The 14840-nt window shown below is 36.7% G+C and overlaps 1 protein-coding gene and 1 long non-coding RNA gene across 2 annotated transcripts in view; both read right to left on the bottom strand.

The window, feature by feature from the left end:
* The window catches only part of LOC146465498 (allene oxide synthase-lipoxygenase protein-like), a 31744-nt gene extending 17262 nt beyond the window's left edge, over nucleotides 1-14482 (bottom strand). Inside the window, exons 1-3 of the mRNA XM_085128388.1 lie at nucleotides 14359-14482; nucleotides 929-966; nucleotides 621-700 (exon numbers count right to left, since the gene is read on the bottom strand). Of these exons, the coding sequence (XP_084984514.1) occupies nucleotides 621-700; nucleotides 929-935 (87 nt within the window). The 5' untranslated portion in view covers nucleotides 936-966; nucleotides 14359-14482. The remainder of the gene's footprint in view (nucleotides 1-620; nucleotides 701-928; nucleotides 967-14358) is intronic.
* Nucleotides 1-14840, bottom strand: part of LOC146465492 (uncharacterized) — a 168288-nt gene that overhangs the window by 90096 nt on the left and 63352 nt on the right. The window lies entirely within an intron of this gene.

The raw sequence follows: 14840 nt of genomic DNA, 5'->3' as shown, positions 1-14840 counted from the left end.
GCATGGAATTGGAGTAGGACTCTTGAATGCGAAGTAGACTGCAAGGAGTATTGTTCAAGGGGAAAACTCATCCCCAAAGGAATAACCACAGTGTAGTTTGCATCCGAGTCGAATCGTGACAATCAAACAGTGCTTTGTGCCAACGTACTTTACAGAGATAAAGATTAAAGACCAATTCTATCACCAGAGGCAAGGAATCATTGCAAGGGTAGTGAGAAGGGGTATGTTATGATGTCAAGGTAAAAGTCGAAACGAGCAACTCCGCTAGAGAAGATATGACGGGGAAAGAAGCAAAAGAGGAGATCAATGGGAATGACTACAAGTTCTTTTACTTTTATGCTTTCAATGACTTGTGCACTGGAGGTTCCTTTTTTCAACATAAGAAAACACATAAGGCAATCAAATTGTAGTCTTCAACGAGGTGTAAAAGGACGTTATATCGGAAAATCACTATGTGGTAGGAGAGTTGTTTAGAATAAATATTTCTGCAAAGAAGATAGCAAATTGGAATTGAGGGTCTATGTTTCAAAGAAAAAAATCTGAAACATTAACAGCAACAACAGACCAGTAACATTATTATTTATATAATATTTATATGATAATAACTGTACGTTTCTTACCGTATTTACCTCCTTCATCTTCCTGTTAAATTCTTCTTCTCCTTTGATTTCTTTGTAAATATCATAGCCAAAGTTCTTCCCTGTGATAAAGAAACGGACAATTTAAAAGGGCAGAATCCTGAAGCAATTGAAAATCAAAACTTCATTGGGTGAAATCAAAAAACCCTAAGAAATTTAACAAAAACTCGGTTCTAGAGCCAAAATTAAGAAAACGCAAATATGTAACTTTTGAAAGATTCTAATTAAAAGTGAATCACTTCACAGACTCCAATAAGTCGTGAAATCCCTAAAGTAAAAAGTGTACATACATTCCATTTTGCCTCAGCTTTGCTCTTTGCCAGGTATCCTGTAAAGTTGAAAAGAAGTTGAAAGGCATTAAAGTTGTTGGATTCTGCAAAGTCGTTTTTGCGGCCATTTTACACCGTCAAAAAATTTCTTTGATCACACTATGCTTTGATCAAACTGTTTAACGCTGGGCACTGATTTGAAGCAATTTAGCCAAACACTTTAAAATTGGGATTTATTTTTATTTTTAATAACTTTGGATAAAAACGGAAAATGACGATATGTAAGGGATTGCAGTAGTGAAGAAGACGGTGGCCTAACTGAGATCAAAGGCTTCTGTGAGCCACTTCATGGATGAATTTCTAGCAGAGAAGGGGAGACTATAAAGCTGCAAGTTATTTGGTCATATTTTGGTGCATTTGCTCATGCCCTGTTATATTAACCGCTGATCTCACTGGTGATTTGATACTCGTATCAATTGGGGCATTTGATCCGCTCTCGAAGATTTGGGGCTTTTTTACGATTGCGTAGGTCAAAAACCTTTCCTAAATGAAATATTTATCCATATGGGCCGTTTTTATGTCTAAAAACCGAACGCGTACAATTTTTAAGGACAGCAACACGCAAAGCGATGCAACAAAATTGCGTGAATATTTAAACCCAAACTGAACACGTTCAGTTAAAAAATTTCAGTACAAATTCACAATCAAACCAGAGGTAGATTCCCAGTCGCGATCAAACGTTTTCGTCAGTGGCTCCGGTGATGAATTGTGATGATGGCAGATTCCTTTTCATTTTGAGAAACGATAACCATATACCATGAGAAAACCATATGCATCCTTAAAGCGTTATTTCTTGGTCGTAAAACTCTCGGATTTTCACTGTTTAAGCTGTCGGGTATTCCTTGAAGCTTCTTCTTCCGAATGATTACCCCTGAACGAGTTTATCAATCCAAGAAGCCATAATATTTGAATATGTCAAAAGATCTCGAGTTGAGTGTGAACACTAGCGGAAAATAAAATATCGATATTCGAAGCTTGTGGTGAAAATACAAGAAAGAAGAAGGAAAATATCTGATTACCGTTTTTACACCTTCTGAAAAACAAAAATGCCTACAATTTTGTTTGAGAGTGACACTAATAAGTCTCCTAGGCCCGGTTCATACGTCGAACTTTACATGAGCCGAACCTAATACCTATTAAGGTCGACCCAAATAATTAAGTTCGGCAGTTGATTCAGACGTCGAACCTAACTGAAGTCGAACTTAATTAAAGCTAAAGTGAGAAAAAGATTTTCGTGGTCAGCGGCTGTTGTTTTTACTCAACAAGATCTAAAATGGCGGGAAAGATAAATTCTGACATGGAAGAGCTTGTTTGGTAAAATAATAAAGACAGGCCAAACACGGCTCCTACTGGGCGAGATAGGAAGAATATGACCTGCTAATTTATTCTCACGAGTACGTCTTTCAAAGATCTCCCTTTTCTGTACGAAAGTAAGGAAGGGTCTTTGTAGATCTCCCTTAGCAGAGGCAGATATTCTATCAAGTGTCATTTACCAGGAGCCATAATCAGGGATGGAGACCGTAACGAGATGCCAATTTGACTTGTGGGCCTGTCCCCATGTACTGTACCAAAAAAAATCTATTTTTAGAAAAAAATTGCGCCATACGCGCGTGCGCGCACGCGTGTAAACGGCCAGGATCGCGAGTGGAGAAATTGAAATTTTTTTCCACCTGTTCAAAACGGCGTCCAAATTTTAAAATTCTGCCAGGGAATATCTCCTCAATGCCCACATTTAAGGAATTAGACTCTCACAAAGAAAAGGTAACAATTGAAAGAAGACGGAAAAAGTTGGAATAGGCGGCCTATTGATCACATGACTCTCACAGTAAAGTCAAAAAGGCGCCAAAACAGTGGCGCTGCGTACGTTGCTACTGTTAAATGAATGAAAAAGCTTACACTCTACGGACATGTACTCAGACAGGTAAGGACTTTTTTACCTTTAGTGAATTTTTTCTCAGCTGCTTTCCGTGTCACATATAAGGTAGTAGCCCCACGCAAATTTGCGTGTATTCACGCGGGTTTATGACGTGAGAAGGGGGGGGGGGGGGGGGCAATTTTTCTAAAAATAGATTTTTTTTGGTACAACTCATGGGTAAGCGTGGACCCCACGCTTACGGTCTCCATCCCTGATTATGCCTCCTGTATTTACTCATCTGAATTGTTTAAGGTTAGGCAAAGAAGGGCGATATTCCATAACAAACTTCAAAATGTTTTTGCCGGTTTTTTGTTTGTTTTGTAGTGCCGACATTCTTTCGCGGAGGTTGACTTCTGAAAGAGTTTTATTATAAGGTTATCGAGTTAACCTCTATTGCGTAATCTCTGTTTGAATAGAGTAATGTTTTCTTCAAATGTTGTTTTTGAAGATTTTGTTCTGAGAAGTCTTGACGCTTCGCCTTTGATATAGCCTGTATTGAAAAGTTTCTGTCGGTTTGAAGTGCGTGTGTACTTCAAGAATAGATCCTTTTTTTTTTTTATTAATCTTTCGCATCTCAGACAAGTATATTCAGTTGTTTCGAAACAAGAAGAACAGGCTCATTCCTCTTTTCCCGCCATCTTGTTCAGAATGAAGTCCTTTGCGCATGCCAAGTCGACGGAACGCGCAGACCTCTGGGATAGATATAATTTATATAATTTATACATAACGTATGCATTTGGTTCGGCACATGAAAAGTTCGACGTCTGAATCGAAGTCGAACTTTTGCCGTTCTATTCGACTGGCGCAGTCGAATAGAACGGCGGGTCGACCCAAATACAAATCTGTCGATCCTAACTGATTCATACGTCGATCTTTACATGCGCCGAACCAAATGATTAGGTTCGGCTCATGTAAAGTTCGACGTATGAACCGGGCCCTAGTTACTTTTGTGATTAATTTTAAAGGCAAAATCTCCCGAATATTTGACAAGTAAACTAACGTAAAGCTCCATGTCCCTGTTCATAGAAACTTTTGAAGGCCTTGGAGTTACCGAGTCACTACCCATTAAGACATGTTTTCCCTTCAAAATGTTATACGTGGTTCAGAACTTAAACTTATAACGACATCAACTTTTTTATAGAAATCAAAATACACCAAGATCGACGATTTCAATTGTCTTTAACAACTATTAATTACTGTTCAAGTCAACCTCTCTTGGTTTCCGTTTTAACTATTTGCGATGCGCGGTTGGCATGTACGTCCAAAGTAGCTTAGCAAATAGGCCATTTTACAGTCCTGTGCTAAGTGACCTGGCCTTGGATTGTAAGCGAGGCTGGGGGTGACCTTGTTTTGATACAAACCTCACTGCTTTTCATATGTAGATCATGCTGTTCTTATGCTTACTAGTTTGCATTTACATATCAAAAGCAGTGAGGTTTGTATCAAAACAAGGTCACTCCCAGCCTCGCTTCCAATCCAAGACCAGGTCACTTAGTACAGAACTGTAAAATAGCCTATTCGCATAAACCTTAACCCTATCTAGACGGGGAGGGAGGGGGTGGGGGAAGTGACTATTAAAGCAATTTTTGTTTAATATTAAGGCCATTTGGATTATAAGTAGTACTTCCAAAGATGTTTCCTTTGAGCTCCACAACGAGAAGTGGTGACGTCATATTGCGTGGTAATTACGTCATGATTACCAAATGGATTGCATCTGCCATCTTGGATTTCCCCAAAACTTCAGGAAGTGCCACAGGTGAAGGAAAAGTAATCGAAACCACTAAAAGAACATTCATCTACCACTAACGGACCACGCCAAATTGTTCCTAGATGAATGTTTGAAAAATTCAACAATTTCATGGCACTTGTTCTCGCGGGCAGAATTCCCACCACCTACTATTATTTTTTAAAAAAAGTAAATATTTATATTAAAATACTGAAACGTATAAGTTAGTTTTCTCCAGCCTTTTTAAAACAGTGTAATATTGAAGTTACTTTAGGATTTTAAACTTAAGTGGATCACCCTTCACATCATTTATCTATAAGTGCTACGTCGACTTTATACATTGCAAACTTAAAGGGGCACTGTCACGAAGATTCTGCTGTGTATTGAACAAAACTGCTCAAATATTTGACAAAGAACTCTTCTTTGATTTGAAATCACTATTAGAGCACCGGAAGGAAAATATAAAATGATTTCTCCGAGTAAAAGATAAATCATAATCAGTTTTAGCATTTTCTTGAAAATACACGAGATGAAATTGAAAAAATTGGCCAATTTTTTCAAGTTGTAATCCATTTCCATCCTAGCCATCCGCAAAAAAAGATGATTGATCCTAGTTTCTGTGCCCTAGTAGGGTTATTTTTAACAATACTGAATCATTATTTCAACCTTTCCATCGATAGAAATATCTTTTTTGGCTATTTAAAGTGACACTAGAAATGGGTGACACTGCCCCTTTAAGTAACACTTGATTACATTTAGCAACTGATACTAGCACTGCTGCATGACAAAGTTTATATATCGGCTACATTCAGAAATTATGATCAAATAACTTTACTCCAACGTTACTGAACAAGGCTTATAAAGTAAAGTTCAAAGGAAGGTTCAAAGAAAACCTTGAAATATTTAAATATATGTTTCATTGTTACTGGAGGAGCGCATTTACAATGTTAGTTTTAAGAATCCTTTCAGATGATATTGGGCCAAGCCGACTGCCATTTCAAAACTACAAACTATTTGGCGTTTTATGAAATTGCCCTTCGTATTTGGTGCCGTGATTTTCTCAAAACGTTATGCTAATTTTTCTAAAGAAACAAATTGAGGAAATAATAAAAATGATCGGTTGCCGGAACTCTCAAAAATCTGAACTTGAAAGAATATTTCTTGTGTATTTCCTCACGTAATAGAATACACGTTTTGTCTGATAATTCGGACGTGTCGGGATTGTAGGCGGGTATCATCACATTCAGTTAATCTTTTGGAAGTACGCATGACTGTCTTGCCAGTCAGGTACATACAGACAGTTGTTCTTCGCAGTTGGAGGTCATCGGGCGGCATATTTCGTTAACCTTAACTTAAATTTTCTTTTGTTTAGGCTAAGGTGAAGCTTAATTTGGTATTAGTAAGTTATGTAAATTTTGGATTTAATCTAGAAGGTTAAAATGCCTATAATTTATGAAAAAATATTTTGTCATGATCCTTAATACTTAGAACGTGTACTGTTCTTCTGTAGCGTGACTATTGGCATTAGTGGTTATCAAAAAACGAGATGACCATGCCTTATTCGTGTCTGTGTTTGATGTGATTTAGTGCGAAAATGCTGGCCTAACATTTAGTGATCGACTCACATGAATCAATGATTTACACTCACAGGCTTAATGCTGGACCTGAAACATAAATCAAGGCACAGTTGTGTTGAAATTGATTGTAGCTGAATCAACATTTAGATGTAGTGTTCCATATCAAAACAAATTCTTTTGGCACTTTACCTTATCAATAAACATATTGGCTACCGGATTAAAGGAATCTCGGGAGGGCACGACTTATTATTTCTATTCTTGACTGATTCCTCTGCAAGTTTCCTTAGATATTTTCCATAAAATAGGTTTCTTGCGCATAATTTGATTCTAGAAATTGCCACTGGCACACTTCATAGCAAGGGAGTAAAATATCAATTTCCTGTTTTTACTGCAGCAATAATTGTTTAAATGCAGTCCGATATGACCACGGCATGATATGTTTATTGAAGAGAAAAAGAAGCAGCATAACAAATGTTGGAAATATGCCACAAATGATCGACAATTTTTAGGTATCTAGATAACCTGACTAGTTTCATTATTTCGGCCAGCCGCTGAGAGATGCCAATCGCGGTAACCAGTAATTTGCCACTTGCAACAATAGCTTACAGTTTCAAGATTCTTATATCAAAGGCAGGCCTCTGCACCACCACATCTCCACTAAGTATATATAAATGGATTGATTCATTTTAAAATTCATGGTTGAGCTGTTGGGATACTAAGGTTAGGTAATCCTTACTGCGCTTTTCAACAGCATACGGACCCTGAACCTCAACCCCACTAACGATTTGCGTGTTTTACTGCTGTCAATCATAATTAAGGCGACAACTGCCATACCGCAAAAAATACAGTAACCGACAAAGTGGATCGAAATATGTCAATCACAGCACACAAACATGACCTTTTGACCAAGCTGAGGTAAACGTTTTTGTTTTTTCTAGAGGTCCGCTGCAGTAATTGACGGCAGAGAAAAACGTAACGGTTAATTGGCTGAATTTTGAACTTCAGAGTCTCCATGATATTGAAAGGCGCATTAATATTACAAGGAGAAGGGCGAGAATAATGTTTCAGGAAAAGTCGTTTGTCAGAAACATAACAATTAGACTTGAAAACCTTAGACCCTTCACTTTAGCTAAAAGTTGAGGTTGAAATTGAGCGCTAGGATATAACAGAGGTATTCCACTTTTTTCTGGTTTAACAGGTTGGAACGGATATTAACGTTCCATTTGCACACTGGAAATTTATTTTCCCTATTCTTGGCTTTGTAGGCCGTCAGGTACGTTTCTTGACCTTAACCGATGCGATTACAAGTTTGGAACTGACAAAGAGACTCTTCGCATGGATGTAAATAAATCCCTCATTTATTGAAGGTGTTAGGTTGTTAATATAAAATGCCTCCAGCTGCTGAGGATGCGACCAATAGAATCCGATCGAGCGGCTGAACCGCAGCATTTCTGATGTGGGAATCACACCAGAGTCTCAAAGGGAATCAATGTCCGAAAGTTGGAAAACTCTACAATACTGGAAAGCGGTGCTTTTCCAGGGGAGGATCAAGGATTTTATGTGCCTGCAGGGGTTGGTGGGGGGAGGGGGGGCTGGAGGTGGGCAATCCAGGTGATGTGGTTTGTTTTTTACCATGTTAATTTTCAAAAGTTTGAAAATTAACATTGGAAAAAAAAAGAATGTACTTGGTCTTCATATAGATCAAACCCGGTCTCTTCAGTTGTCTTTACAAGTTATTAGCAGTCTGGTACTTATTGTTACCAAAAAAATGGAACTGTTAAAGGCTTTTAACAAAATACTCTGGGTGGCTCTGTGATATGGCACTAGCATTGAGCAAAGGTCTCGTGATCCGATACATTCATTGCCCTGTCTGTGGAAGACACCTAACGTTACCTTTACAAGTAAAAAATGAAGTCAACAGCCTTGAAGAGAATGAGAATTAAGGCCTTCCTTGAGTTGGCTGACAACGGTTTCCATCACTTTCTAGCACTTATACTTTGACGGATCAATATGCTACCACTCTTTATCAGTTGATACAAAAATAATGATATCAAACAAATGCCAACATTGGTAAACAAGTTATGGTAATTTTCTCGAAAAAAAAATAGGTTACCTTAGTAATAGCATGACCTGTCAAAAACACCCCTAATTTTAACTTTAAGTGCTTATAATTCAATCAAAGGCTCCTGTGAGCCAACTCGTGAATGCAGATGACACACCAGTAATTAAAATTTAGACGGCTACGGAAACTTCCTTGAAAGCTAAAAGAAATTATATCTTTGCCCGTTTATGTAACGAAAAATAACCATTCTTGTACTATAAAAACGATTGTCAAATTATTCTCTAGAGATTATATAAGATTATTCTAATGCACCGATTAAAAAAAAATGACGTGTTTTTTTATTCAAAGTTCATAGAAGCACGCCATGTGCAGCTACGTCATGCAAATTAGTGTCCGATAGTCCGGGGCTACTGGATTTTGCGATCGGGCTTGTGGATTCTGACCATCACCTGCCCGATGGGCAAGTGAAGTTTTTTTGGGGAATTAAAATTACAAAATTACTGTAGGGCATACTTTTTTTAACTTCCAGGTAGATTTGTGTTTTTCAAGCCGATCTCACAAAGGGAAATCTGTTCAACAAAGTATCGCATTACATTTCATGCCCGACATAAATGCGTGAAGTTTTTCCTTTGGAGTTCAATCCACGCAATCCTAAAGTAAAAATAATGAAATATGACAAGCTCTTGCTAAATAATAATTATTTATCGACCGCTTCCTTTTGCTTCCCCATAAATTACCAGTTGTAAATTGCGAAAATGAAACATTTTTTCCTTTTGAAAGCTGACAAGATCTTAAAGTGTTCATTTTACCAGAAATTTGCATAATTTTGTTTACGACGTCACTGATGCGTGACATGGCACGTTCCGCTTTCGTGTGAAAACTGACAGCAAAACTAGTTCTTTTTGCAAACTAATCTAATTGATGTAATACTTTTGTATGAGAAGGAAAATATGACGAAATATGTCGAGTTTTCATGTATGCAAAAAGTTATGACTAGCAGTGAACTTTTCAGTTAGTAAGAGTGCTTCTTTCAGCTGAAGACATTTTCTGGCGAGAAATATTTTTTGGCGGCAAAATTTCAAGTTGCGCAACGCAATATCACGCATTCTTTCTGACTAAAACGATTCAGCTAGTTCAATCGTGAAGGGAGGATAGGTTAAAGAATCAGTGAGGCCTACAATAAATAAGGCCACTATGTTTATTCGAAGTCCATGCCGACAATTACTTTTAAATTAAATTATTTTTTAATTAAATTATTTTTAATTCTTAAAAGACACCGTACATTGTGGAAAAAACGAAAAAACCTATAACTTTGTTCAGATTCAACGAAAAATCTCCATTCTTACACTAAAATGATTGTCAAATTATTCTCTACAGAATGAATAAGAGAATTCTGATGCGTCGTGAAAAAAAATTTTCACGTTTTTTGTTTGTTTGTTTTTTTGTTTTGTTTTTTCACTAATTGAGTTTACGACCCCGGACTTTCTGAAAAACTAAAAAAAACTTGTAAATTTGCCCAGATTTAACGAAAAATCTCCATTCTTGCACTAAATGATCGTCAAATTATTCTCTACATATTGGATAAGAATATCCTGATGCGCCGTGAACAAAAAATGTTGGCGTGTTTTTCCACTAATTGAATTTAAAACTCATTCACTGCGCACGCTCGAAAGTTAACGACAGAACCGACCAACCAACCAACCAACCAAGTCAACAGTCAGCCATCGCTATAACTCGTTCATTGCGCATGTGCGCATTGCATTCACGAGTTAAAAACGAGCTCGGTGGCCCCATTTTTTTTCATTATGGAGCTGTAATTAGCATGTTTAGATTCAACTAATTAAACAAAGTATAAAAAAATATTCCATGCATAAGGTTCAGAACCACCTTAAATTTGCAAAAAAATTAAGGAGGCTCTGAGTCCCTCTCAAAGAGTTTTTTTTTTTTAAATACATATATTTTGCAAAAAAAGAAGATCAGTCGCGATTCACTGCACTTCTACAGGATATTTTATTTAACACCTTAAGCGTCACATATGCATATGAAAGAATCTATTATGATCCAACTAAACAAACCGTCTTCAATGCTAAGGTAATGGGTTTGCCTTTCAAGAATTCGTAACAATAGAGATAATCTTGGCTACTGGTTTCGGTTGAGCTGAATGAAATACTCAATTTTTGTATCTTTTATCCTTTCAATGCACTGAATTTATATTTTGAAACATGGTTGTTTAGCAGGGGATATGAAGCTCTAGTTGTTAACTCAACTTTTCCCTTTCTATAAAATTTCTGTTGAGGGTTGATTTCTTACGAGTATTGTTTCCATTATGCGAGACTTTTTTCGACCCAAAGAGAACTGATGTTTAAACAGAAATTATTGCAAATGACAAATCATTAGGCTCATATGCAGAAGAAATCCATGACTTTCTTTTTCTACTAACTTAAACTTGCTTGCGATGCCAAACGAACAAACAACAAGTAATAATAAATTATACATGGTAATAATAATTCTTACGGCAGTAAGGAGGACAAGAACAAAAACGTTGGATAAATTATATAAACCGAAAATATAGGTAAAAAAAATTGTTTTTCTGTTTCTATACCCAACTTTTTGTTTTCGTCTCTTTTTACTGCTCTACGGAGCGTCTTCCTTTTTTTGTCTCAAGTATTTTACTGATCGAAGTCTGAACAAGATTCGGCATCTCTCAAACGGTCTTTTCGATATGGTCTTACCCAAGTTAGAGTTTTGAAACAACTAGAAGCATGTTTTTAAGAAATCAACGAAAACCTTGTACAAAAAAGTGATCCTTTCTTATACGATTCACAAGACACAAGACAGTTTCCTCCATTCCAGCTACCTAAGTTTCTCTACCTTTCTGTACCGATGACAATATCCTGAATTTATTAGTAGCGCTATATGCAATTAAATTTAACATCACAATATAAAGTTTATCTTCAATTTACTTAAAAAGTTTTACTTATAAATTTTCAGCTTACCACTTCAAGATTGGCTTAAAAAAATCCACGCTGCTTTTCTGTTGATGACTTTCAACTATTAAGGAGTCCTTCTTGCCTTGTTATGTTAATTTTAACCGCCTATTCAGTTTAACCGTGAATGCTGGAGGCTTTTAAATTTTAAAAGTGCGTCCGCACGTAACATTGTGCACTGTTTAGTTCTAAGTTGTTGGTGTGTTTTTTGTTGTTGTTGTTTTGTTTTGTTTTGTTGAAAAGCCAGTGAACATACATCCGGATTAAACATTAAAAAATGAAATTCGTTTAAAAAAGTAATTTAGAATGAATTGCTGTTAAAGCTCCAGAGAATTTACTCCAACTGAGGATCCACTCCTTTCACCAATTTGCAGCTAAGTGCCCGGTAGGCAATTGATTTAAATAAGAGAAGTTTCGGATAACCATTTTTAAACAGAAACTTGGAAAATTAGTAGGGAAAATGTTTCGCAGTCCTCATGTCAGCAGAGGGACCCTCGGCAGTGACGACGACGATGCCGGTGGCAACAAGAACGTCAGAAAACAATAGTAAGTGTTTTATTAGTAAAATTCTGGATCTCTTTTGACTGCTCTACTGATCATTCTTGCCGTCTGCATTTTTTATCTCAAGTATTTTACTGATCCAGGTCTGAACAAGATTCAGCATCTCTCAAACGGTCTTCTCGATGTGGTCTTTCCCAATTTAGAGTTTTGAAACAACTAGTAGCATGCTTAAAATCAACTGAAACCTTGTACAAAAAAATGATCCTTTCTTATACGATTCACCAGACAGTTTCCTCCATTCCAGTTACCTAAGTTTCTCTACCTTTCTGTACCGATAACAATATCCTGAATTTATGTAGCGCTATGCAATTAAATTTAACATTACAATATAATATTTATCTTCAATTTCTCTAACAAGTTTTCCTAATAAACAGCTTCATCTTACCGCTACAAGATTGGCTTTAAAAATCCACGCTACTTTCCTGTTGATGACTTTCAACCATTAACGAGTCCTTCTTGCCTTGTTATGTTAATTTTAACAGCCGATTGTTTTGCCGCGAATGCTGGAGGCTTAAGAGCGTCCGCAAATAACATTGTGTAGCATTTAATTAGTAGTTGTTGGGATGCTTTTATGTTTTGTTTTGTTAAAAAGCCAGCGAACAGTATCCGGATTAGCACATTAAAACATGAAATTCGTTGAAGAGGCAATTTACATTAAATTGCTTTTATAGCTTCAGAGAACTTACTCCAACTGAGGATCATAAACTCCTTTCACCCATTCTGAGTTAAGTGCCCGGTAGGCATCTTCGAGTTGGCGTCTTTCAATACATTTGACTACAGCTACCAGAATCATGCAGGTCTTAGTTTTCTCATGCAAATTACAGTTCTTGTCAGTTCACACCCTTATAAAATAAACGAAATGTTAATTACAAGGGAAAGACGGAATTAATTCTGGTTTTGATCCAATGCTTTATGTCTCACATCTTTACACACGAGCAACGTTTTGTTTGTCATTCTTTAGACGGAAGAGTTTCACATTTTATTGCACAATATATGACGAAAACACTGACATGATTTACAAAAATGTCAAACTACCTTTTTGAGAATGGTAATTGTAAAGCAGCAAGTGAAAACCTATCGTCTAAGGTGCAATGCTATTAAATTAAATTGAGGTCACCTTTTTTCTGAGGGAACGTAAGATAAACGTTTTGTTATCAGTTTCAAATGCTGAAGTATAAACGTCACATGCCAAACTGAACGACTTGTATTTTATAATAAAACGCTTGGGGCGTTACTTTTCATAAATATTTTCAATAGTTGGTTTACAAATACATTTTAATTTGAAGGTTTCTTCCTTAAAGAAAAAAGAATTAAAACAAAATTCAATATTTCATAAAAAGAATTAACAGTATTCTCGAACTGCACGCATACGTTGCAGTGTTTGTATTTACGACTTGCAAATCAACTGTTTTTTTCTTTTCTTTTTTTAAGATTAACGACTATTTCACGAGCGCGCGTTGGTCAGGTGTAAGGTGATAAATAGCCTGTAGCGAGGAGCGTAGTGCCAACTCAGCGGCTATAATAATTTCAAATTCAACAAGCGAGATTGGAATAACTGTTTATTTAAAAAAAAAAAAAGCAAGAAATACTGCTAGATCCAGCTGATTTTGTTTGAAAGTAAGACTTGAGAAGACGATTTCATGGCCGCCATCACATGTAATATTTCTCGGGCATTGTACAAATGACCATCTCCGATGACCGCTCTAGATAAGTCAACAATGTTGCCAAAATATCTTTTAATGAAATAGTTTTAGTCTCCTTCCTTAATAACCAGGCCAACTCGCAAACTTGCAACTCGCAACTTAATTTCTCTCTAAAGTGACACAAGTCATATTTTGCTGACGATTAACCTTATCTGTCAGCGACATTTAGAAAATACGATTAACAATGCTAGTAAGTAAACGATTGCTTATTACGTCTTCGAGTAATTGAAATGACGCTTTGTCGTATTTACAGATCGGCTTTCTTGTGGGACTATGTTTGTAATATTTAAAGGATGTTGGGCCTTGTGAACGATAAACTGAAGGGCGTCTGGCAGAACCTTGGCGTGTTTACAGATCGGCTTCGTTTTCTTGTTAGACCACATTTATACATGTAATATTGCTTAAACTTCCTTTTAAAGGATGTTGGGCCTAGCGCCTGATAAAAAGGCATCTGACAGAACCTTCGAGGCTGAAATAATTGAGAACGTGGGTTTTACACAAGAAAAATAGCAACTGGATATTTTTTTTCACGGCTGTTTGTTAACGATATTTCTTTCATAGGCGAGAAATTTCGGAAGCCAGAAGCAGCTCGAAATTCTTCTGAAAGATATTCCCGGGACTTAGGTACTTAACGTAAGCTGAAGAGTCTATTGTAAACAAATAAAGTTGAGTGAGCTTCCACAGATATCCCTTTAATGGCATACAGTACATACCTACTTACCTTACTGCTTAATTCTTGGTTCTGATTCACACAAGAAAGTTCAAACCTTCAAATCGGATAAGTGAACCGAAATAAATGGCTGACTGCTCATGATTTACGCGGCCCTTCGAAGTGCGGACTTTACATCGAACTGACTTACGTGAATCGGCGATCTATACTTTGAAGGCGTGAGGCTGACGAGCACAAAGAAACAGAAAAAGTAATACAAAGAACGGTTGAGTTGAACGTGAATTGAGTTGAACTAACTCTTAAATGTGGCGACGCTTATCCAATAAATGCTTTTAGTATTATACTACGCCAATAATCAAATTGTGGTCTTGAAACCTTGAATTATATGGCTGAAATATTTATGTGTGGGCAGTGAAAGGTGCGATTTTCTTGGATCATTTTTTTTTTTTTTTTTTTGGGGGGGGGGGGGGGGGTACTATGTGTGTATTTTTCGAATAGTGCACCATCGGTAAGACTTCAGTTACAATATACATTCAAGATAATTCAGGTCTACAAATAATCAGTAAAATACTTCTACCATAGGCACAAATTACATCGGTTGGAAACGGGGTTGTAGCATGCTTTAATATCTTCCATGATATTCTAAAATCAGCTTTAGTGTCTTTCAACCAA

Source organism: Pavona decussata, unplaced genomic scaffold (genome assembly GCF_977016875.1).
Source record: "Pavona decussata unplaced genomic scaffold, jaPavDecu1.1 SCAFFOLD_156, whole genome shotgun sequence".
In the NCBI taxonomy this organism is placed as follows: domain Eukaryota; kingdom Metazoa; phylum Cnidaria; class Anthozoa; order Scleractinia; family Agariciidae; genus Pavona; species Pavona decussata.
The sequence above is the reverse complement of the archived record's forward strand: the minus strand, read 5'-3'. Positions and strand labels throughout refer to the sequence as shown.